At 38.9% G+C, this 24,980-nt stretch overlaps 2 protein-coding genes across 9 annotated transcripts in view; both read left to right on the forward strand.

Moving 5' to 3' along the window:
- Positions 1 to 254: 254 nt before the first annotated feature.
- Positions 255 to 8,265, forward strand: LOC127797201 (uncharacterized). 2 transcript variants are annotated; one of them, XM_052329847.1, is made up of 2 exons: positions 255 to 711; positions 6,258 to 8,265. In XM_052329847.1, the coding sequence occupies exons 1-2, from the start codon at positions 325 to 327 to the stop codon at positions 6,303 to 6,305; spliced, it is 435 nt and encodes a 144-aa protein (XP_052185807.1). In that variant the 5' UTR covers positions 255 to 324; the 3' UTR covers positions 6,306 to 8,265. The 2 variants fall into 2 exon arrangements, with proteins under 2 accessions (XP_052185807.1, XP_052185808.1); XM_052329848.1 differs by lacking the exon at positions 6,258 to 8,265 and adding an exon at positions 6,077 to 6,156.
- Positions 8,266 to 9,898: 1,633 nt separating this feature from the next.
- Positions 9,899 to 24,980, forward strand: part of LOC127797200 (26S rRNA (cytosine-C(5))-methyltransferase NOP2B-like) — a 37,638-nt gene continuing 22,556 nt past the window's right edge. For 2 of the 7 annotated variants that reach the window (XM_052329845.1, XM_052329844.1), the window contains exons 1-4: positions 9,902 to 11,661; positions 12,303 to 12,977; positions 13,150 to 13,281; positions 13,466 to 13,573. In XM_052329845.1, the coding sequence (XP_052185805.1) occupies positions 12,483 to 12,977; positions 13,150 to 13,281; positions 13,466 to 13,573 (735 nt within the window). In that variant the 5' untranslated portion in view covers positions 9,902 to 11,661; positions 12,303 to 12,482. Of the gene's footprint in view, positions 11,662 to 12,302; positions 12,978 to 13,149; positions 13,282 to 13,465; positions 13,574 to 14,604; positions 14,769 to 15,048; positions 15,985 to 16,026; positions 18,713 to 24,980 lie in introns of those variants that run through there. The other 5 variants (XR_008022152.1, XM_052329846.1, XM_052329842.1 and 2 more) reach the window with 5 other exon arrangements.

The raw sequence follows: 24,980 nt of genomic DNA on the forward strand, positions 1-24,980 counted from the left end.
TTAATTTTTATTAAATTTTAGTATTTTTATATATTTTATTTATATTATTTAATAATATATTTATTTTCATCTTTTTATTAAATTCTTATAATTTATTAGGTCAAGTTCAAACTAAATACATAATTATTAATTAATAATTTAAAAATATATTCATTTAAATATATTATTAACTTAATATTACCTAAATTTTAAATTTTACCCAACTTAAAGCTAAACAATTTAAAACCTACTTTTAAAAACGCTGAGCCAAACAGCCTCTAAACCTTAGGCGAACAGAGAAGGACATCTAGGAAGCTAAGACCACCTCGTTACGCCGCACCCGAGATGTCGGCGGAGGCTCTGTCCGCCTCCGCTCGCACCGCAGAGAAGATGAGTCTACCGGCGCTGCAGTTGAAGATGAAGTGCGATCCTGAAGGGTACGAAACGGAGCTTACCATCCTCTACAACCAATTCAAATCATCCCTCGAATTCTTTGAGCAACAGGTCGCTCTAAGCTTCACCTCCATCAGCGGTATTGGTAGCGACCCTACCGTCGCGAAGGAGCTAGGAGACCGAGCCATGTTCCTGGCACACGTCACCCCGTTTTACCCTAAACAGCTTTCGCAGTTCCCTAAACAACTGGCCGATTTCCTTCTATCTGCCGCCCAGATGCTACCATCGTCGCTCCGGTGCCACATAGCACAAGCTTTGATTCTCCTCATTAATCGCAAGGTACGAGAAAATTGTTATGTTTTAATTAAGGTTTGAGCTTCCACCAATGGTTGGGACAAATTGAATTATTTGGATTAAGTGTGGGGATGCCAGTGTGACTTATTTGAAAATATCATTCCAAGCATAGCGGAATTATTTGGGGCATTTGGAAAATAAAAGAGGTTAAATTGATTTGCTGTAGTCCATTTGGGGCAGTTTTGAGCAAGGAAAATGTTTTTGCCTAGATACAACAATAAATTTATTTGACTAGAAATATTGTCGCCAATTGCTTGACTCTGCAAAAAAAAAAAAAAAAAACAATCAGGGGGCGGGGGAGGTTCCCGCGTAAATGGTCCGATGCCTAAGTCAGCCATTGAAAAGTATGAAGTTCATATTGAAATCGTATTAGAGACGAATTATTTTTAGAATGAGTGTCTGTCTAATTATAGGTGTTAAAAGTTGCCTAAAGAAAAGATAAGTGAAAATAGTATATTTTTGAGGACCAATGAAGCTTTAAATAGAAGTTGTAACCTAAAACTGTAATTAGTAAAAGTTATGGGATGAAATTATAAATATTTTATATCTTCATTGGGATACCTTCCCTTGTCTATAAATAGAGGGCAAGGGAGTGTGTGAGAGTGTTAATTTATCTCTTTCTATTGTAACGAGTGTTGTATTTTCTCTGAGAGGAAAGGCTAGATCTTGTGGTAGCTTTTGTAATCTTGGAAGAGAATTAAGTGCTGGGTGTACTCGGAAATAGGGGAGGAAATTTCTTGTTGATGAATTGATTGATTCTCTGTACTAAAGACTGCTCTCGATGGGATTTTGAAGACTGGATGTAGGGTTGCATTATATGCAATCCGAACTAGGATAAATCAGTGTGTTTGCATGGTGTTTGGTTTGTTTTTCTTGGCCTTTGTGAATTCAGTTTCGGTTTCTATCAAATTATCAATTCTGTCGCTTATATTTTTTGTTGTTCTAGATTGATTTCTGGTGTAAGAATTGGCAAAAATCGATCCTATTGTGCTCCTAATTTCTAACAGATTGGTATCAGAGCCAATGACAGTTCAAGAAGTTGCCAAGAACCTAGTTTTCTTTAGGAATCTTCCTTGCCATGGCGTCTACATCTAATGTCGCTACGAATGAAGTTGAAAGATTTTATGGCACAAATGACTTTGGGCTTTGGAGGTTAAAAATGCGAGCCTTGTTGGGTAACTTAGGGTTAGAAGAGGATTTTGATGGGGAGTCTAAAATGCCTAAGGAATACCCGGATGACAAGAAAAGGGATATCTTGACGAGGGCTTACAATACATTGATTTAAGCCTAGGAGACAAGGTCCTTAGAGGGAAGTGCCAAAATTGAAATCTGCAGCTGAGATATGGCTTAAGTTAGAGAGCCTATATATGACCAAATCATTATCTAGTAGGCTATTTTTGAAGGCTAAGTTTTTTACCTTTAAAATGCAAGGAGGGCAAAATTTACAAAGTCATATTGATAATTTTAACAAGCTGTGTCTTGACCTAGAAAATATAGATGTGACTTATGATGATAAGGATAAGGCCCTAGTGTTATTGCATTCCCTTCCTAAGTCATATGAAACATTTGTAGACATATTAAAGCATGGTAGGGACACCCTAGCCTTAGAGGATGTTATAGGTGCCCTAAACTCTAAGGAGTTATAGCAGAAAATTGATGGAACGGCTGCTGGTGATGTTCTGGCAACAAGTAGCAGACCTGAGACAAGGGGTAAGTCTAGGTCAAAATCTAAAAATGGCAGGAGAACAATGAAGTGTTTTCACTGTCATGAGGAGGGCTACTTCAAGAGAAACTGCCCAAATAGGAAGAAAGAATCCCAAGAGAGAACCAGCCTTGAATGTTCAAACACCATGTGTGGTTTTGGCTATGAGAGTGCGGATGTCCTATAGTTTTTTTTTCTAGGTACGTAGAAAAAGTAGCATAGGTCTTAGGTTTAGGGTGTACTTCTCATAGGAAATGGGTATTTACCCATAGAGACATGATGGAGGGGGAAATGGTTTGTCTAGGCAACAAACTAAGGTCAAGGGAATTGGAGATGGGAGAAATTAGGAAGCATGGTGGAGCTATTCCAAAATTTCTTAGAAGTTGTAAAATCATAAACCTAATTTCCCTAGGAGACTTAGATAGAAAGGGATTCTCCTATAGAGGAGAATTGGAGTCCTAAGAAGTTGCACAAGAATCTCTTAAAGAGATGCAAGCAACCCTCAAGAATGGAGATTATGTGGTGCATGCTTGCATTTATATATGGATAAGCTGCAGCCACTAAAAGATAGCCTATGATAAGATTAGGCTGTGTCATTTGTTGAGGATAGTTCACATGTTGAGCAAGGACTAAGAAATGTATCTAAGGCTAGGGATATTAGGGGGACGAAAATTTTGCAGGTATAGGGGAATAGGAACCATTTAGTGTTGGTAAGGTTACCAAATGTAGAAGCCTCCAAAACAGACCTTGTATATGTCAAAATCCCATTAGAGATCAGTTTCTAGGATTTAAGGGGAACCTATCTGGGCCTCGTTTCATGGTGGAGCTAGGTGAAATGAACCTAGTGGAGATGGTGTGTCCCTAAGAAATTCCCAAGCATATTTGAGCTTGCTGGAATTAAAATTAAGCTTGTTGGAAATTGCTTCTGGTATGAAAGGTTAGGTGGAGTAGAGTTGTGGAATAGGTATCCCTACGTCTTCTAAAGCTAGGGTTCTTACCTATGTGGGAAAACTCTACTAATAGGACATAAAATTAGCTAATGCTAAGGGCAAGGGATGGAATCTAGAATGCTGTGTAAAGAAAAACAGCATGTATAATCCTCTGGAATGTCCTAAACTAACCTATGAACCAGGGTATAGCAATAGGGAAATCTGGAAAAAAATTTGGTCATAATGGATTGTGTAAGCTTGGGCTGGATTGTGAGAGGGAGGAGGCTAGTGTTTAAGATAAGCTTTGGCTCTTGCAGTATTTAAGATAAGCTAGGGTCCTTGTGAATAGTAAGGGGAAATGGTGTGTGCAAGTGTTATCTTGTATGGTGTAGCCATTGTTGATCAAAATCCGGGTTAAGCAAGGAAAGGGAAATAGAATCATTAAGCTGATAATGAGCAAGGGAGTAAAAGGTCTAGTGTTGCCTAGGATGGGTAAAAGATAGAACATAAAGTGAGTTACCAGTGAGATATGGAAAGAGTTGGGTTTAATATACTTATGCACTGGATTTGAGTGCTAAGGAACAAGCTGGAAAATAGAACCTCTTGCATAAGAAGAGGTGATGTACTCTTGTCCAAATGAATGGCATGGAGCCATGTAAATTTGGGGAGAATCTTGGACTGAGGTGGAAGATCCCTTAGGTTAAATGGGTGGAGTGCTGTGAAGTGTCTATTTGAGAATTAATGAAGGTGCTGGAAATGGGGAAAAGTCTAGGAGAAAGGCTAGACAAATGGCCATTGGATAAAGCAGCACATGAAGGCTTAATTTGGGTCGAATAAATATCTCTAAGAGCCATGCTCCATGTGGAAACTAAGGGAAAAGTGATCTTATAGCGTAACCAAGGGATAAGAGGCTAGAGGGAAAGGTAAGCAAGGATTGATTGCTTAGATGGTCTCTCTAGGTATGATAATAATTCCTTAGGTAAGGTATAAGATTGGAAGACGTCCAAAAGAGTTAAAATTGAGTGCATAAGGTAGCTGTGAGTATTCTAATGGTATGCCTAGTGAAATGTAAGCTTGACACTGGCTTAATGAGTGGTAAAGAGCATTATAATGGGAAAGTATAAAATCAATGCATCAAAGATAATCATCATGCCATGTCATGCCCAATGGTAATCATATCAATATAAGAGATGACAAATAAACATGCACATTTAGGATAACAAGTTAGAACCGTAGTTCACATATTCATAACGACGAAACCTTTCACATCAACAAGGGTGGAACCTTTCACACCCTAATCTGAACATGGATGGCGGAACCTCACACCAAGGGTGGAACCTCTCACACCTTAAAGTATATGTGGTGCACCAACAACTAACATTTACTGTGGTTAGCTACACATGGTTCTAACAATTACTCCATTTAAATACACATCTTATACTATCATTTAGCTTTAACAAGTGTCACATGCAACATCTCACATATAAGTATCAACTTTCATGGTCTATGATAACATGAATCATAATCTTCCCAAATGCAAATTAAAGAAAATGCAATCAACTATAAGTATCAATATGCATAGATCAGACAAGATGGATTCTACTTTCCCAACTACAAATAAAAATGAAATCATGAATAGTATATATAGAATACTAGGATGATTGGAGACATGAATGCAACAATTACCACAATAATACAATTTACCTACTCTTATGGAAGATGCGGGATTCCCTCAAACACCTCTTGGCTGGGGTACATCAATGTCACCTAACAAGATCATCAAATTACACGAGAATTAAATAAATACAAAAATCAAGTCACCTAAGATTTAGACCGACCCAAGGGCTGCCACAACTGGCTAGCCTTAGTCCCAAACGCATTGGACTAGCCCATGAACTAGTTATGCCCCACTAACCTAGGTTAAACCCAAAAACAACCTAACCAGTCACAATTGCCGCCACCAGTGGCCACCGACGACCACTGCTAGCCAAGGATTCCTACGATTAGAACCTACCATTAGAAACACCTAGTCAAGGGGGTTAATATATATACACAAAAATGGGACGGATTTAACGGCTAGATCTTCATAGATCTAATTTTTAATTTTTGGCCAGAACTGAAGAACACACTGCCAGTCGCCGCCAGCCACCGTGGCTGGCATTTTTTGGTGATCTGAGGCCACCACTCGACTCTCTTACCCTCATCGACCAACATACTCAAAAACCAACAAAATCCAATGGCTGGAATGTCGTAGATCAAACTTAAATTTTCGGCCAATACAACCACGCATATATACATACACATCTCACGAATTTATACTAAAAATAAAGCTAATAAAATTAAAAGACTTACCTTCTTGTAGATCAGGGTTGATTTCACAGTGAAAATGCGATTGAATCTAAGATTGAACGGTTGGATTGCACAAAATCGACGATTTACAAAAATGTTTTTGGAAGAGAAAATGAGAGAGAGAGAGAGAGAGAGAGAGAGAGAGAGAGAGAGAGAGAGATTGTAATGGCAAAATAGAAGAGGGGGAAAAGAAGCTGGGATCCCTAGTGGTTGTCACATGGGCTTGGCTGGCTATCCTTGGGCCTTACAATAAGAAGCGCTTGATGGGAGGCAACCCATTTCAAATATTAATTTTCCTTTCTTTCTTTTTATTTCTATTGGTTTCTAGAATATTTTTGGATTGCTTTCTTATTTTTTTCTTTCCTTTTAGGACTTGCTGCCTACAAAAACTTGATTAGTGTGACATGTTGCCTAGTCAAACTAATGATTATAAAGAAGCACTTGATGGGAGGCAACCCATTTCAAATGTTAATTTTTCTTTCTTTCTTTTTATTTATATTTGTTTCTAGAATATTTTTGGATTGCTTTCTTATTTTTTTCTTTCTTTTTAGGACTTGTTGCCTGCGAAAATTCGTCCTCTCCTCTCTCAAAAGGATTAGCCTAGAAATTTTTAGCAATTCCAAGGAAGTCTGCATCAGGAGAGTATTCTTTTTCTTTTCCTCTTTACTTATTTTTAAACATTGAGGACAATGTTTAATTTAAGTGTGAGAGTGAGAAATCTAATATTTTTTATATTTTGCTTGATTGCTTGAAAATTAAAAAATATATATAATATGCGTGAAAGATAATTTTCTTTAGAAAAATGTTTTATTTTCATGTCTAGGCCAATTTCATGTTTTCTATATTAACTTTGGTTTAGTGCATAGTTAATTCAAGATTGAAAATTGTTCTGTTTGATTATCGATTCTAGATTTAGCAGTGTTAAGGAAAAATAATTGATTATGCCGGATTATTATGATTGTTGAAATATATGCTTCTTGACATAACTCATGGGACTTTATGATTATGCATGATTGATTATGTGAGAATATTATTGTGATTATTTCTTAAAACTAGGCTTAAACAGAGTTAAAGTAAAAAGGGATGATAAAAAAAATATTATTACTATATATCTACTCTTATATTTTGAGTTGGTCAGTAGTAATTGGGGGGTTGACAATATGCTTCTGCATCATCCTTCACGCCAAACGATAGTTCAAAATATACGTATGCAAATGCATTTTAAGCAATTATTTAGGGAAATAACCGGTTGTCTTCATCACAAAATGTCAACATTCGCGTCAAAAGCCAAGTAATGCTTAGGAAAGAATAAATAAATATATATATAAACTTGAAAAAAAAAAAAACTCATCCCTTTTGCTCCTTATGTTTGTAATAGTGGAGATAGTGATTAAAAAAAACTATTGCATGATTTAATTGTGTTGGTTGCAAGGTTTCATGAATTAATTTTGAAGTATACATGGCAGCAAAAGCAATGATTTTGCATAATTAAGTATTTCAATTAATGTTGCTGGATTTAGAATTAATATGAAAATATAGATGGTAATCAATTTCGTGATTAATTATGCATTGACAGGTTGTTGGATTTCTTGATTTTGGCCTAGTGTGAAAATAAAATATTTACTATTTTTTCTTCTCTGCTTTGCTTGAGGACAAACAAAAGGTTAAATGTGGGGGTATTTGATAGAGCTTAATTTTATTTACATTTTTATCTAATTTTTATCTTAATCTTATGCTATTTTTTCTACTTAAAATATGTACTATATGGATTTTATATAATTTGAATCTCTTTTTGTAGGAAGTAAGCAAAGGAAATTAATTTCAAGAATTTGGGTAAAAAAAATATATTATAAATTTATTTGTAATGTTAATGTTAAATTAATGTTATGAATGAATATTATAATATAATTAAGAAATTATTGATTAAATTGAAGGAGACGACGCAATTAGAGGAATTAAGGAAGGAATTGCATTTGAAGTGGGAATTGGAGTAGAGGACCATGCGCTGTACAATTGAAAAAGAAATCAAGTGGAGAATGGGTCTTGCTATACTTATATATATAATAATATAATAATGCAAATGAGTGACGTGGTGAAGAAGTCGAATTCAAATTAGAATTGAGATTAGAGGAGGTTACTTGATGTTTATATAATATTATAATGAATAGGAAGAGGAATCAAAGGCTTTTTATATAATATTATAAAACAAGAAGAATTGGAGCTACAACGGCTCAGCTGCCACTTGATTGCTCCAATTCTTTTGGTTTTATAATATTATATAAAAAGCATTTAATTTCTTCTCCCATTCATTATAATATTATATAAACATCAAGTGGCCTCCCCCAATACCAATTTGAATTGGACTTCTTCACGGCTTCACTGCTTTGCATTATTATCTTATTTTATATTTATATAATAAAATAGAACGATTTTTAAAAACATTTAAAATGTATCTCTGATACATTTTAATTCTATGATTGAGATGAGTTTTGAATGTTAGTCAAGAACTGAGATGAATTAGACTTCCCGCCTAGCTTTTCTCTCTCTCCCACTCCCTCACTCGGTGCCTCTCTCTCTCTCCCTCTCTCGTTCTCTTTCTCACAGACCCACTCAGGCATATGCATACATATATATACACACATATGCATACATATACACACATATATATACACACACATACGCATATACACACCGACACATATACACTCGTGTGATGTGCTCGTGGCAGGGGGCAACGGACGACAAACACTGCTCGTGGCGGTGCTTGCATTGGTTGGCCTTTGGTAGCGACTGACCCATTGCCCCTGATCGACAGCTAGAGGCAGCTGGTGAGGGTGGTTTGGTCGTGCGTGAAGGAGAAGTAGGAGGAAGAAGAAGATGGGAAGGAAAAAAGAAAATAAAGAAAAAAAGAAAAAAAAAGGAAAAAGAAAAGAAAATATAAAATATAGAAAAAAAAGGAGGAGAAAATGGGGGGAAATGGCATTGTTAATGAGTGGGTTTTGGCGTAAGGGAGGTATCCAAAGAAGCGACGCAGGTGTGAGCGTTTGTTGGGTTTCTCCTTCAGATTGGTTGATGTAAAAATAATTATTTTTTAATTATTTACATTATATGAGATAATATAGAATAAGTATTGGTTTGGTTGAATTAAAACCTTGGTTGGTGGTGTTTGAAAATTGTTGATGGGTAGATTTTGCAGGTAGGGTCTCTTCTCGTTTTTTTTTTATTTTTTGTGAAAATATTTTTAGATAAAATATTTAAAGTGAGAAACATTAATTGATATTTAAAGTTTAAAGTAAAATTAAAAACATTACACTTATAATATTTTTAGATAAAATATTTAAAGTTAGAAACATTAATAGAAAGTAAAAATATTTTTAGATAAAATTACTTTAATCGATATTTAAAATTAGAAACATTACACTTATAATTTGTGTCTATTTATGTATGCCTGTTAATAAGAAAATTACAATTATAATTTGTGTTTACTTGACCACTATAAAATAAAGAGTATCATAGACTACGATTTTTTTTTTTTTTTTTTAAAGAGCATCATTAAAAGCATTTAATACTTAATTTTTAAGTATTCTAAATATGAACAATGTAAGTTTTGAAATATTATGTAAGTTTTAAAAAAAAACACCAACTGTGTAAGTTTTAATGTATAAGAATTTGACATGAATGATTCAATTCTAAAAGAAATAAAAGTTTCTTTTTTAAATCATTGATGATCAAATGTTGTTTTTAGTATAAAACTTTATTCAAATAATGATATAAAAGCAGGAAACTTAATTTGAAATTTAATATTTTTATCTTTAAGTGTTGAATTTTTGATACTTAAATAAATATGAAATTGGTTAATCTATCCTATTGAATTACTTAAAGTTGTAAATATTCAAAAAGAATTGATTTTTTTTTAATTCTATTTTTATTTCATTAATTCTATTTTTTATTTTAGGCATAATAATTTTTTTTAATTAAAATAATATAAAAATCAAAGAGTTCCCAACCACGCATGGTCGAGAAACCCAAGGTTCAGGAACACAAGGATTCTCGGTCGTGAGCGGTTGGGAACCCAAGGTTTTCCGACCCCGAACCGAGGCTCCCCCCTTTCCCCAATTGATGGCCGCGACTATGGCGATCGGCGACTGTTGGTATATATTGTTTGATATTTAATTTTTAATTTAATTTATTCAGATTGTAGGGCGATCGGCGACTGTTGGTATATATTGTTTGATATTTAATTTTTAATTTAATTTATTCAGATCGTAGAGTACTTACTGATATGTTTTATTATATAGATTTAGTAATTTTTTTTTATTATAAAACGTTAACAAAAATTCAATAATTTTAATTTCTGTTTTTTATTCAATGTTTACAATTTTTTTTTACTTGCTCTTATATTTTGATTTGCAATAAATTGGTGAACATTATAAATTTTATATATTTGTTTATTATTTAAGTTTTGTAGAGTGTTTAATACAAGCAAAATTATTACAAATTTTTCACAAATTTTAACAGAATATGTATAAATTATAATTATATTTTAATTTTAATATTATTTACACTATGCATTTAGGCATGAGTATATGCTAATATATAAATATAGCATGACCCATTCTTCACTTGATTTCTTTTTCAATTGTGTAACGCATGGTCCTAGACTCCAAGTCCGACTTCAAATGCAATTCCTTCCTTAATTCCTCCAATTGTGCCGTCTCTTTCAATTTGATTATTAATTTCTTAATTATATTATAATATTAATTTTTAACATTAACATTATAAATTAATTTATAATATATTTTTTTTACACCAAATTCTTGAACTTAATTTCCTTTGCTTGTCTCCTACAAAAAGATATTCAAATTATGTAAAATCCTACACATTTTAAGTGAAAAAAATAGCATAAAGTTAAAATAAAAATTAGATAAAAATATGTATAAAATTAAGCTCTAGCAGTGCCCACAGATGCAGTTGAACCATTATTCAAACAGATAGTCAATCAATTTGTACATGATCGTTCTCGCATAAAGGTATCACTTGGTTGCTTTATTATTATTATTCTATTACTTGTGCGGTTGTGATTTAGTGTTCATATTTGGTGCTGAGGCAATTGCTGTTGGATTGAATGTTGTGAGAGAGATATGTGTCCATGTCATAGTAGGTATGTATTTTACCTTTTATTTACTTTAATAAATAAATGTAAATAAGAAAGTACTCCACATTTGGATTCAATAAAAATATCTAAAAAATCAAAATCCACAACAATAAAAAAATATAATTTTGGTTTTAGTAGAAACTTCGGATTTAGCGATTTTACCACCCCAAAATACATACCTACTATTTCTTGAAAAATTTATTAAAAATCATTTTAACAACAATGAATATTAATTATTAAAATACTGGGAGATAGTTTTTCAAAATGAAAACGTTTTCTTATATGTCTCCTTATAATGCTCTAATCTTCCAGACTTAGAAAAATAGCATTTTTTAAAATGAAAACATTTTCATGATTGAGGGAGATGATGAAGATATTGACCTTGATGTTGATGATCTCCTTGATGATAATTGATTAAAACTTCTTTATTAATGGTGGACTTGTAGTGTTTATATGTTTGTTTAGAACTTTGCATGATGATTGGTATTTGTTTGAGTTTGAGACTTTAAGTTTGAACTTTGATGATGTTTCTAGTTTAGAATTTGCATGATGAATGAATCAACTTTGATGATGTTAGTTTAGAATTTGAAGATAATGAATCATTAATGATATGCATGTGTTATTATTGATAATTTGATAATTTTTTATGATTTTACAAGATTTTGAGTTTTTTTTTCTAAAATGTGCGTCTCTCTTCGCAAAAGCACGCCCCGCCTTGTGTGCCTCGTGCCTCAGGCTCTAGGACCCTTTGCGCCTCGTTGCACCTCGCGTCTTTCAAAACTATGGTCCGTGTACCTTTGGTATCACTCTCACCTTCTGTTATTTATTTATTTTTTCCTAGATCCAATGTTTTGATCAATCTCATTTCCTTTTGTTATGACAACAAGCTTTTTCCTTTTCTGGTACTTTTGTAAAATAGTTGATGACTGAAGGTTTACTGCAAGATCTTGTCTTATACAAGAAGTCACATGAGATGCCTATTTCATCAGCTTCTCGTTCACTCGTTACTTTATTCAAACGGGCATTAGTGAAAATTAGTTTATGTGGATAATTAAACTAAAATTCAGAAGTTTTATCCTCAAGAAAATCGAGATAAAACTCTTAAAGTTTCAGAATTCTCAAAGCTGAAGATAAGGCCTAATATTTATATATCTCCTTTTATTTAGCTTATTTTGTTTTCAGATTATCTATAAGTTTAAACTAATTATGTTTTGTAATTTAGATAAGTTAGACTTGTACAATAGGTAGAATTCTTATCTCCTAATCTTGTATAAATCAAAGTCTATCAATGAAGCTGAGAGAACCCACTTTTTCAATTAATTCTTCAGTTTGCGTTGGTTCTGTCTCTTTCTCTCTCTGTGTTTTTTTTTTTTTTTTTTGGGGGGGGGGGGGGGGGTCTTGCGGCTGGGGGTTGTGAATACTAATGTGCTCTCAATTGTAGGTTTGTCCATCACTTCTTATTAAGGACCGTGGCCATCCTGCTGATCCAAAGGCAAGGCCAAAAGCATTTGGGGAAGTGAATGTTGCCAGCGATATATCCCTGGTGTTGAATTATTACGAGAAGATGATGACACTGATGGTGACAATGAAGCTGGTAGTAGTGGTGATGGGGAAGATTTGAATGACTATGAACTTGGTAATTTTTCTGAAGATGATAAGAGTGATAAGTGCCACTGAAGAGGATGGTGATGATGGTGAAGAGGATGATGGTGAAGCTGATGATTTAGAAACTGGAAGTGAGGATGATAGCATACAAGAAGATGATGAAGGAGCTGAAAATGAAGATAGTGATAATAGTACTGAAATGTTCAATGATTTGAGTGACAGGGATGACATAAGTGCTGATAACCATGAAAGTAGTGATGCTGATAATGATGATAGGGAAGAAGAAGACAAAGATGAAGAATCCAAGGCTCTGGTTGATAATCATCTTGGAGGGAAAGTATCTAATGCGCAGAAGAGGAAATTTTCTAATTTTGATGGACAATTGAATGCTGCCGATACAAGGCTTCAGGCTTTAAAGAGGTTAGCAGAAGCAAAGAGGCAACATTTGGCATCAGATAAATCAGATGGTATCCTTTCCAATGAGGACTTCCAAAGAATCAAAGAACTAGAGGTATATGTCTTTCGCTGCAGGACCAAAGTGGAGACTCATAAAACTCCAAAACAAGTTCTTTAGCGATTATTACAAATAGAGAAAACTCACCAGTTTTTAGTTTGTTCGCATAATGTTGATGTTGGTTTGGAGATTATTTTTTATTTTTTTCCTTGTCATTTATTGTGAATAGGCAAAGAAAGAAGCGAGGAGTGCTTTGACTCATCATCGATTATTAAGAAAGGGATCAGATGCCAATACAGCTTTTAAAGTTCCAAGTTCTGACCAGCTAAGTGTTAAGAGGGTTGATCCTGCTAAACTTGAAGTGAGTTTTTTATTTTCTAGTTAGTTTCCTGATTTATTATATATTTGTTTCAGATTGGAACAGTATTTCTGAAACAGAGAAGAATTTGTCAAATGCATTGCAATCCTTGTCCCTTAATAATCATGTACTGCCTAACTGTTGTCCTTGCAAAAGTATTTGTGACATGCATGCGTATGTAAATCAGGCCCAAATAAAGAAGAAGCTAAGCAAGGAGGAAAGACTGGCATTAGTAAGAGCAGGAAGGGAAGAGAGAGGGAAGTACCAGGCTCGAACAGCTCTCAAACAAAAAAAGGTGCACCTCCCGATTTTCATATACCTAATTAAATTTTCATATACTTCCTCTTGTATATGATTGCCTAATTAAATGCAAACCTCATTCCATTTTTCTTTAATATTGTTTCCTTATTTCTCACAATGCTTCAATCCACTCTCCGTGTGTTTGGATCTTCTGTAATAATCTACTTACTTCGATAATTAAATCAGAATATTTGATGGCTGTATTTGTTCGGTGGGTAAAAGCTGAGCATATAGATTTGGGAAATTCTATCCGCAGCCCGCCAAATTACTCTTCACAGCCCACTCAAAGTAAAATTTTACTTTTACTCTTTACGGCCACCATAATTACTCTTTACAGTTCTTAATTTCCAAATATGCCTTCACAGCCACGCCATTTCCCACTGTCGCACCATTTTGTACAGCCACACCATTTCTTACATTCCTCAAACAAGCCCTAACAATCGCCGACCAATGCTCTGTGAACAGAAGAAATTCGGACTGTAAAATTAGGTACGCGTTAAATCTCTCGCGTGTTATTTTTGCAATCATCGCACCAAGTTGGTGCGACAATGATGGCATCGCCATCGGCCGCAATGGTGGTGACATCGCAGCTAACGAAGGTTGCAATGCTGCCATCGTTGTCGGGGTAGGGGAAGGGGTCAGGCGGTTCGGGGGTTCGAACCCGCGATTCCGAGTTTCTTGAACCCGGGTTGGAGAAACCCGAACCTAGGATTTAATAATGTATTTATTTTTTATTTTTTTTTAGTTTTGGGCCTTTTAAATTTTTATACTTTTTAAAAAAAAAATATCATTGATTTCATATTATTCTCACACATATATTTGTTATTTTTCATATTAATTATATTTTTATGTTTCACATTTTTAATAAATCCAATTGTTGTTAATCTTATGATAAACAATTTTATTTGTCATCTTTTTTTTTCATGCATTTAGACATTTAATATAACATTCTTATATTAATTAAATTAGTTTTGTAATAGCTTATTATTATTTTAAAAATTACTGATATGATACATTCATTTATAGGTATGGCACGTACTCGAGGGGGAGGAGTAAATGGAGCTCGTCCATCTTCATCTTGTCAGTGTCCGAGAACTTCCACAAGGAGGAAAAGAATAGAGGGTCATGATAATCATTTTGTAGCTGATACATCCATCCCAGAGTCAGTGACACATTTCTGAACAGTCAGGTACTTTGGATTCATCATCTCCTAATGCTCTGGAGCAACCATCTACTAGCACTCCAGAGCTGACATCTACTACTGCTCCAGAGCGATCGCTAGGAGACGATATTACTGAACCATTTTTGGGAGGTCTTGAAAATATATCCGTTTTAAAGAATTTTAAAAATTATGTTGTTAGCATATGGGCTAGAGAGGTAAGTTTCATTAAAAAATAGATTATGAAAATAATTTTATATTTAAATTAGTTATTATAATTTTATTAATTATTTTATTATTTTTTGTAATAGGAAAGAGGTGTATTGAAGTGCAATAGTCATGGACAAAGAATTCCTGACTGACCATTGGCAAATCAACAACGTATTCATGATGTTGTCATAAAATCTCGGTTGGCACTTTTGATAGAATGCACGTATCGGTTTGCAAATCTTATAGTCGTGTCAGCCTTTTCAAAGAAATGGCAGCCAGAGACCAACACATTTCATCTACCATTTGGTGAGATGATAGTCATGCTAGATGACGTTGCCACTATTCTGAAGATACCAATTGTTGGCAGCCCTGTATCAGTCCCTCATTTGACAGGTAATGAGGATCATAACTTACTATATCGTTTACTTGAGGTCTCAGTAGTAGACGCAGTAAGCCAGATAAGGGAGACTCGGTGATCGTATATGAAATTAAATTGGCTGATAATAACGTTTATGAATGTACTAGATTCAACTCTGGATGAAGAGATCTCCAATGCCAGTAGGGCGTATTTGTTATTTTTATTAGGTTCTACATTATTTGTGGATAAGATTGGTACCATGATTTCGATTTCCTATCTTGCATTCTTGGAAGACTTAAGTGTTTCTGGTACGTATGCATGGGGGCTGCTTGTTTGGCATATTTATATAAGTAGTTGGGTATTGCGAGTAGAAGAGATGTCAATGGAATATGTGGATATTTGACATTACTTGAGGTAATCATTTAAATTTCATTATTCTACACATATATTTGACATCTTTTAACATATCTTAACAATTATTCACATTAAATGTACATAGGTTTGGGTATACGAATATTTTCCATTGATTAGAAATAAACATAACTTAGCATGCACTAATGAGTTGCCTAGGGCTCATCGTTGGCTTCCTATTCGTTAGTATGATTCTTTATAATCTTTGCGAGAGCAACTTGATGACTTAACTGAAGATCAGGTAGTTTGTTCGCACATCATATTTTGCAACTTAATATAGCTTGTCATTGAAATTCTGAAACATGTGCAGGTCATATGAACACCATATAAGAGACATCGTGCACAACACTCACTGCATAAGATTGCGTTCTTCTCCGGATGTCTTAAGTATGGAAACGTGATTGAGTCATATCATCCGGAGAGGGTTCTGCGACAATTTGGGCATGTGCAGAATATACCTCCACCTCCATTATCCCCTGTTGAAGCCAAGCGGAGTATAGCTACGGCAACATATAAGGTAATTTATAATTTTATCAATGATAGTTAGATTCGCTGAGATTTTCACTTATTGTCAGCACACCGATGAGGTGGACGTGCCCGAGTACCATGGAATATAGTGAAGATTATTTGCCGTGGTATTAGCACATTACGCATCGAGTCATACAAAATCCTATAAATAGATTCGAGTTTGACAGAGGTTATCAAGATAGTCACCGTGGCTGATTACATGAACTTCCCCCTCAAAGTGTCACCCTCAGATTATTAAATTTTGAATTTAAAATTTGGAGGTGCATTAATTGCTGGGCCACCCACTCTGTAGTTTTTTAACTCATGAGTGTGGCCTCTTTTGTACCAACCCACACTCTTTCTCCAGTACACGTAGGGCCCGCGTGCATTTCCCAACCAATCACCTGCCACGTGCTCGTCACTGTGGCACTGCAAAGTCCATGCGGGATGTACTCCAAACGCGACTTTATGTAGGCTAACCAATGGCCAATAAGTGGACCAATCACGGTTCACCACGTGGCGAACAAAAATGGACGTAGAGGCCTTTGTAATATTAAAGGGCATCTACTGGGGGGTATATAAGCGACACTAGTTACTCCAATTCCAGGAACTTTTGCCACGGGCTTCCAACCGATGTCACCCTTCTTATTTACGGAAATGCAATTTCGAATTAATGTCAAAAATATTTTCCTCACTTATCCTCAATGCTCACTCTCGAATGAGGATTGCCTCCAACAGATCATTGGCTGCACTCTCACCCTGCAATTAAAACACAATAAAAATAAATCATAATAAAACTTTTATATTTTTTTTTATTTTAGTGAGAGGTTTATACTCGCCAGTGTACGAGTGCAGTTGTAGTCCAAATTTAAATTTATATTTTCTGGATGAATCCAGATCGTCCACTGAGAGATTTATTTATGGCAAAAGAAAAAGAATGTCACACACACGCACACACATTTGGACAAATTGGCAACAAAGTTTTTTATGGTTTTTTTTTAGACAACAAATACTAGAAAATAAAGTAAGGCAGAAATTGAAATAAACATTAAACGTAAAAATATGAATTTGGATAGTGCTTGAGTTAAGACAATTTCAGTACCAACCCGTTGATTATCAAATTTTAGCACAAAAGATTAGCAACATTAATTTAATTTCAAATATGAGGGTTTGTTATTAAATGCAATTAGAGATGATGATAGTTCTAGTTTAAGCAATCCCCATACATGATATGCGGGATTCTAATTTAAGCAACTACCATAAATCCAATTACAATTAATATACAAAACAACTAAATTAATCATCCGGGTTTGGGTATGATAGCGTTTCCAGTTCTAGTAACTCTCATACATGGCATGAAAGCTCTAAGTTAGGCTTACGCTCCAATTCAAACCTAGTGATTTCTTAATAATTAAGACACACTCATACTGAAATTTAAATTAATGTTACTCATTTAAAGCGCAGCTTTCTTTGGGAATCATTGGCGTTGGACACTGTCTTTGCCTTAACCCAAGATTAGATTTAGTTACTCATCTCCATTTATAAATTAATTGACAAGAATTTAAATGACATAATTTGAATAACATAATTTAAATGACGGGAATTAAAATAGTAGAAACTAACCGGCCATTTAGGCGGTAAACATTTAAATGACAAGAATTAAAATTACAGAAATTTAAAGGCATAAACTAACCGGCCATTTAGGTGGTGAATAATTAAATGACAAGAATTAAAATTGCAGAAATTTAAAGGCATAAATTAACCGGCCATTTAGGTGGTGAATAATAAAGTAATAATAAATGACATAAGAATTTAAAAGAAAAAAGGAAGTAAGTAAGATCACAAGAGAGAATATTAAAGAAAAGGGGAAAGAATAAGAACAATTCTCAAAGAGAGAATTATAAAGAAATAACTAAACTTTGATTCAAGAATAATAATCACACTTACAAATGTAATCAAGTGAGCTATTTATAGGCCACAAGATGCAATACAAATCACACAATTTTAATTATTCAATTAGACATAATTATATCTAATGGGCACTCACACACATAAAGTTAAATAGATTTTAGCTATAATGTCCACCTAATAGTTAAATGGATTTTAGCTAAAAAACACACCTAATAAAGCTCACATAAAAAAATAAAAATAAATTTCTATAAATTGGTTTTTAATCTTCATTAGGATTAAAAATAATTCTTGGGCCTTCTCCTAATAATATCTTCCATGAGTTGCTCAAATTGGGCCTTAATTCTTCATGGGCTTGAATTCTTCATGGACTTTAATTTTTCATGGGCTTGATTTCTTCATAGGTTTTATTTTTCATAGGCTTGATTTCTTCGTGGACTTGAATTCTTCATGGACTTGAAGTCTTCATGGCTACAAAAAAAAAATAATTTAATGTTATTAATAAATTATATATTATATATATATTACATGCATACATATAATGATGTATATGTATTATATATAATTTTATATATTATTATTTGTTATATGTATTTCCCGCATCTCCCCGCATGGGCCAGACTCGGTCCGATAGACCGGCCCAATCACCCAAGGCCAAGAAGGCCCGGACGACCTCGTCAAGGAAGGTCCAGCCTCCATCAAAGACCCGGAACTCGTAAAGCGAGCGTATGGCGAGCTCCCGGTAATCCCCCAACGAGCTCGGAGCAAATCGACTAACGAGCTCCTGAAATATCCTCCAGATCCCTGGGCCATCCAGGTCGCTCGCCTAAAATCTCCAGCTCGCATGAGCGACAAAGCTGCTGAGAAGTCAGAGGTAGGGTCCGATCACTTTATCTGTAACAGCCCATGCCCCTCGTAATGAGGATCCCACTCCCGGTCTTGCGAAGGCGGTAAGAACTATTTGTCCCCCATTATACAAACACTGTATTTTTATATATTATCTAGATTGTAAAAGTCCCTCAAGAAAAATGGAAATAAAGGGGGCCATGAGGAGCAAAGAGGAGAGACAAAAAAAAGAATAATCAGATACCGCCACTCTGGGAGAATAATCAGAGGGCGGCCGTGGACTAGGCATCGTTTTGGCCGAACCACGTAAAAGATTCTGGTGTACACGCTTGGAACTTTGGGGGAGGGGGGGTTTTCTTCCTTCCTTCTCGGTATTTTTTTGGATTGACTCACCGCGGCCCAAAACGAATCACGGTCGGCCGAAATCAAACGTCGACATTTTGGCGCTAGAGGAAGGGGCCGCTCTGATCAATAGCCATGGCTAGAGGAAGGAATACTAGAAGTTCCGAGGCGGCGGTCGACCCGCCTGAAAATCACCACGACCGACCACGAGACTTACCACCAAATGGAGGACCCATTGCCTCGACAGCCGATACTCCTTTGCCGCCGCCCGCCGGAGACGCTCCCGGCATACCACCACGGATCCCTGTCCAGCCTACTGTCCAAATCACCGGGACAGGGACGATCCGGGACTGGCAACAGCGCCAGGAAGCATTGGAGAATACGGTAATGCAACTCGCTGACGCGGTCAGAATTCTGGCCCAAGCTCAAGCACGGGCTGTCCACGACCCACCGGCGTCGCCTCGCAGGGTCCGCCAACCGCGGGAGGAGAGGCACCCACCCGCGGAAGAAGATATCGGGGATAACTACCCGTCCCCAATTCACCGCTCCCCAGTCCGAGAAAGAAGCAGGCGATCGCAAGCCCAGCAATCAGTAGGACCGGACTCAACTGTGGAAGAGCTGTATCAGAGGGTGCGACAGCTGGAGGAACGACAAGGAGTCCGCAGCCAGAATAATGGCCGTGGAGATAGGACGCCGTTCGCCAGAGAAATTGAGCTTGAACCCCTGCCCCGGAGGTTTAAGGTCCCGAGCATGCCACAATATCATGGGGACAGCGACCCCTATGATTACCTGGATGCGTACAACGTGCAAATGGATCTACAGACAACCAGCTCGCTGGCTAAATGTCGCGCCTTCCCAGCAATCTTAGGAGACATCCCCCGAGCTTGGTTCAGGAGCCTTCCGCCTCGTAGCATCAACAGCTGGGAGGAGTGCCAACAGAGGTTCCTTAACCAATACAGGGCTCTAAGGAGGCAGCTCGCGCCACCTTGCCACCTCGCCACCGTATTCCAGAAAGCAAACGAACCATTAAGGGATTACATCGCCAGGTTCAGGCGCGAGGTGAGCAACGTCGAGGATCCCTCGGATGAAAGTATCCTAACGGCGATCTCCGCCGGCCTCCGAAAAGACGGAAAGCTCTACGAGAGCATCTACCGAACCCCGGTCAAAGACCTGGGGGAATTCTATGAACGAGCTTCCAAGGAAATCCGATGGGAAGACGCCTTCGGGACGAAGAAGCCCGTCGGGTCGAGAGAAGAAGTTGGGGGCTCCAGCCAGAGTAAGAAAAGGCACAACGGAGACGCCGGAAGAGAAGCTCGGGGGGAGCGCTCGAGCAATGAAGTGTTCAAGCGAGCTCGGAAGGCAGAGGGAGATGAGCAACCTCATAGATCACAGCGCTTTGACAGCTACTGTGCCCTGTCAGACCCCCAAGAAAGGATCTTCGCCATCGAAAGGAACAAAGAGGAATTCGGGAAGCCCAACCCGTTAAGAACCCCAAACAAATTCCGAAACAAAGAAAAATTTTGCGCGTACCACAACGAGGTGGGTCATAACACCTCGGAATGCTGGGCCCTAAGGGACGCCATCGAAGATCTGATAAGAAGATGTCGCTTGAAAGATTACGTGGTGCGGCCGACTAATCAACCAAGCCAGCCGCCGGTACAGCAGCAGCCTCCCACCGACGACGACCAAGCACCGGCTGTACGAACCATCTACACGATCCATGGCGGGCCCCACCTCGCTGGTTCCTCCCACAAATCCCGCGACAAATACATACGAGAGGCCAACCATGTCTTGCTAGCGAGATCGGGCGAACAGCCGGTTCCCGCGAAGCGGCCTAGGGGTAACCCAATCCCAGAGAAGATGTTTTTCTCGGAAGAAGACGCCAGAGACGTCCATTGGCCGCACAACGACGCACTCGTTATACGAGCCCAGGTCGGCAACTCCGAAGTGCGGAGGATAATGGTGGACACGGGCAGCTCGGTAAATGTAATGTACAGAGCATGCTTCGATCAGATGGGTTTGGGACCGGAACAGTTGGGTTCGTCCCCAGAGCCACTCTATGGGTTCACGGGAGACGCAGTGATTCCCGTCGGTCGGATCAGCCTTCCCCTCACCATCGGGGATGCGAACCGCCAGGCCACTACTTTGGCAGAATTCCTCATAATTGACTGCCCCTCAGCATACAACGTCGTACTCGGAAGGCCGGCGATGAACGACCTGGATCTAGTGACCTCAACCAGGTCGCTTACGGTGAAATTCCCGACCCCCGACGGTGTAGGGTGTGTACGAGGCGAGCAGCACCTCGCAAGACGTTGCTATGAGGACGCCCTGAAAATGGGAGCAAAGGGAAAGAAAGTAAATATCATCGCAAAAGTCGGCCCGCGATCAACCGGCCGATGGGAGGACCTGGATCCACGCGAGGTCGACTGCGAAAAGCCCACCGGTCCCATGGAAGAGCTCGAAGATATCTCAGTCGGCGAGGCAGACGAGGAAAGGCACCTCAAGCTAGGCAAGAGTCTAGCCCCCGAGGTAAAATCCCAACTTACAGATTTCCTTAAAGCTAACCTTGATGTATTCGCATGGAACCACGAAGATATGGTGGGAATCGCCCCAGAAGTCATGTCACACAGGCTCAACGTAGATCCAGGCTACAGGCCAGTACGCCAGAAGAGGAGGCCAATGACTCCGGAGCGTTATACCGCTCTTAAAGAAGAAGTGGACAAACTCTTGGCGAATAATTTCATCAAGGAAGCCCACTATCCTGTCTGGGAGGCCAACCCGGTCCTAGTAAAAAAGAAAAACGGGAAGTGGAGGACCTGCATCGACTTCACCGACCTGAACAAGGCCTGTCCTAAAGACAGCTTTCCCCTCCCCAGAATCGATCAACTCGTAGATGCAACGGCTGGTCACCGCCTCCTCAGTTTCATGGATGCCTATTCAGGCTACAACCAAATCCCCATGAACCCAACGGACCAAGAACACACCTCGTTCATAACCGACCGGGGGCTCTATTGTTACAAGGTCATGCCCTTTGGATTGAAGAATGCTGGCGCGACCTACCAGAGGCTGGTCAATACGATGTTCGAAACACTGATCGGAAAAATCATGGAAGTATACGTTGACGACATGCTGGTAAAATCCGAGCAAGTGACGGACCACGTTTCCGATCTAAGAGAAACGTTTGGAGTCCTCAGGAAATATCAGATGAAGCTCAACCCGCTCAAGTGCGCCTTCGGTGTAGCCTCTGGAAAATTTCTTGGGTTTATGGTAAACAACAGAGGCATTGAAGCCAACCCAGACAAAATTAAGGCTCTGCTCGACATGAGGTCGCCTATAAGAAAGAAGGAGGTGCAAAGCCTCAATGGTCAGGTCGCGGCTCTGAGCCGTTTCATTTCAAAGGCAACTGACAAGTGTGCCCCTTTCTTCGAGCTTCTAAAAAAGGAGAAAGACTTCAGATGGACAGAAGAATGCGAGTTCGCATTCCAACAACTAAAGGAGTACATGGGACGGGCCCCGCTGCTCGCCAAACCTAAGGAGGGAGAGAGGTTGACCTTGTACTTAGGAGTATCCCAACAGGCTCTCAGCGCGGCCCTCGTTCGGGGGGAAGAAGGGGTGCAGCACCCCATTTATTACGTCTCCAAAAGCCTAATCGATGCAGAAACAAGGTACGCACCAATCGAAAAATTAGCTTACTGTCTAATAGTGGCGTCGAGGAAGCTGCGACCCTATTTTCAAGCTCATGAGATCGAAGTCCTGACCAAATACCCATTGAAACAAATCCTCCAAAAACCGGATACCTCAGGTCGTTTACTAAAATGGTCTATTGAGCTCGCTCAGTTCGACATAAAGTACAAACCAAGGACGGCGATAAAGGGTCAAGCGTTGGCAGACTTCATTGCCGAGTTTACTGGGCCAATTGACGAAGAGCCGGAAAACCTGAAAGGACCGTCCTGGGAACTATACGTCGATGGATCATCGAACGAACAAGGAGCGGGAGCCGGGGTTATGCTAATAAGCCCCGAAGGTCACAAAATCCTCTGCGCCCTGAGGTTCGGTTTTTTAGCCACCAATAATGAATCCGAGTATGAAGCCTTACTAGCAGGACTCCGCCTGGCAAAGGAAATACGAGCTGAATTCTTGGAGATCTTCAGCGACTCTCAACTAGTTGTCAACCAGGTGCGGGGAAAATACCAGGCCAGAGACACGAAGATGGCAGCATACTTACAGAAGGCACGCGAACTTTTAGCCACTTTCGAAAAATATGAAATGCATCAAATCCCCCGTTCCTAGAACTCTCATGCGGACGCTCTGGCTCGCCTAGCAACTGCCCGGGACGCAGAATTCTTGGGGGACATACCTGTCGATTTTTTGGCCACCCCGAGCACAGAACAACGAGATGAAACGCTACTGATCACGGTGCCCCAAAACTCATGGATGACCCCCATCTTGGAATATCTGCAAGACGGGAAACTACCGGAAGACAAGCTGGAAGCACGTCGCCTGCGAGCTCAAGCCGCCCGATATTGCATCTACGATGAAAGACTGTACAAGAGGGGATTCTCAGCCCCACTTCTGAGGTGCATTGACGGCACCGATTGCCAGTCTGTGCTAGAAGAAATTCATGCAGGCCACTGCGGTAATCATGCAGGGGCACTCTCTCTAGCACAAAAGGCCCTCCGACAAGGGTTTTATTGGCCCACCGTGAAGCAAGATGCCATAGAGACGGTCAAGAAATGCGAGAAGTGCCAAAGGTTCGCCAAGGTTCCGCGAGCTCCGCCGGCCTACCTGCAGCAGATGAGCAGCCCTTGGCCCTTTGCCATTTGGGGCATGGATCTAATCGGGCCGCTGCCCACGGCTCGCGGAGGATGCAAACATGCCATAGTGGCAGTTGACTACTTCACCAAATGGGCAGAGGCCAAAGAGCTCGCACAGATCACCAGTGCGAAGACACAAGCTTTTACATGGGATAACATAATCTGCAGATTTGGAGTGCCACAGCAAATAGTAACGGACAACGGAACCCAATTTACCAGCGAGCAATTCATCCAATTCTGCGAGTCAATGGGGATTCAAAAGAGTTTCACCGCCGTTGATCACCCCCAGGCCAATGGGCAGGTCGAAGCAGTCAACAAAATAATCAAGCAGACCCTGAAGACAAAGCTTGAGGCTAGAAAGGGGGCCTGGGTGGATGAACTGCAAACAGTGCTATGGACCTATCGAACAACAGCCCGAAGCAGCACTGGAGAAACCCCATTCTCAATGGCGTATGGGTCGGAGGCTATGATCCCCGCTGAGAATAAAGTGGCCAGCCACCGAAGGGCCACCTTCAGCTCAGATCGCAATAACGAGCTACTGGCGGCTAATCTGGACCTGCTCGAGGAATCAAGAGAGGTAGCTCGCGTGAGGATCGCAATTTATCAACAAAGAGTGGCACGATACTATAACAGGAAGGTCCGAATCCGACGTTACAACGTCGGAGATCCGGTACTACGCCTAGTACTACCAGGAGCACGGGCGGCAAGCGATGGCACCTTAGGGCCTAACTGGGAAGGTCCATTTATCATCAAAGAAAATTTGAATAACGGAGCATACCATCTGGCAAACATGGACGGTCTCCCTCTCCCACGAGCTTGGAACGCAGAACATCTTCGTCCTTACTTC

Source organism: Diospyros lotus, chromosome 3, assembly GCF_014633365.1.
Source record: "Diospyros lotus cultivar Yz01 chromosome 3, ASM1463336v1, whole genome shotgun sequence".
NCBI lineage: Eukaryota > Viridiplantae > Streptophyta > Magnoliopsida > Ericales > Ebenaceae > Diospyros > Diospyros lotus.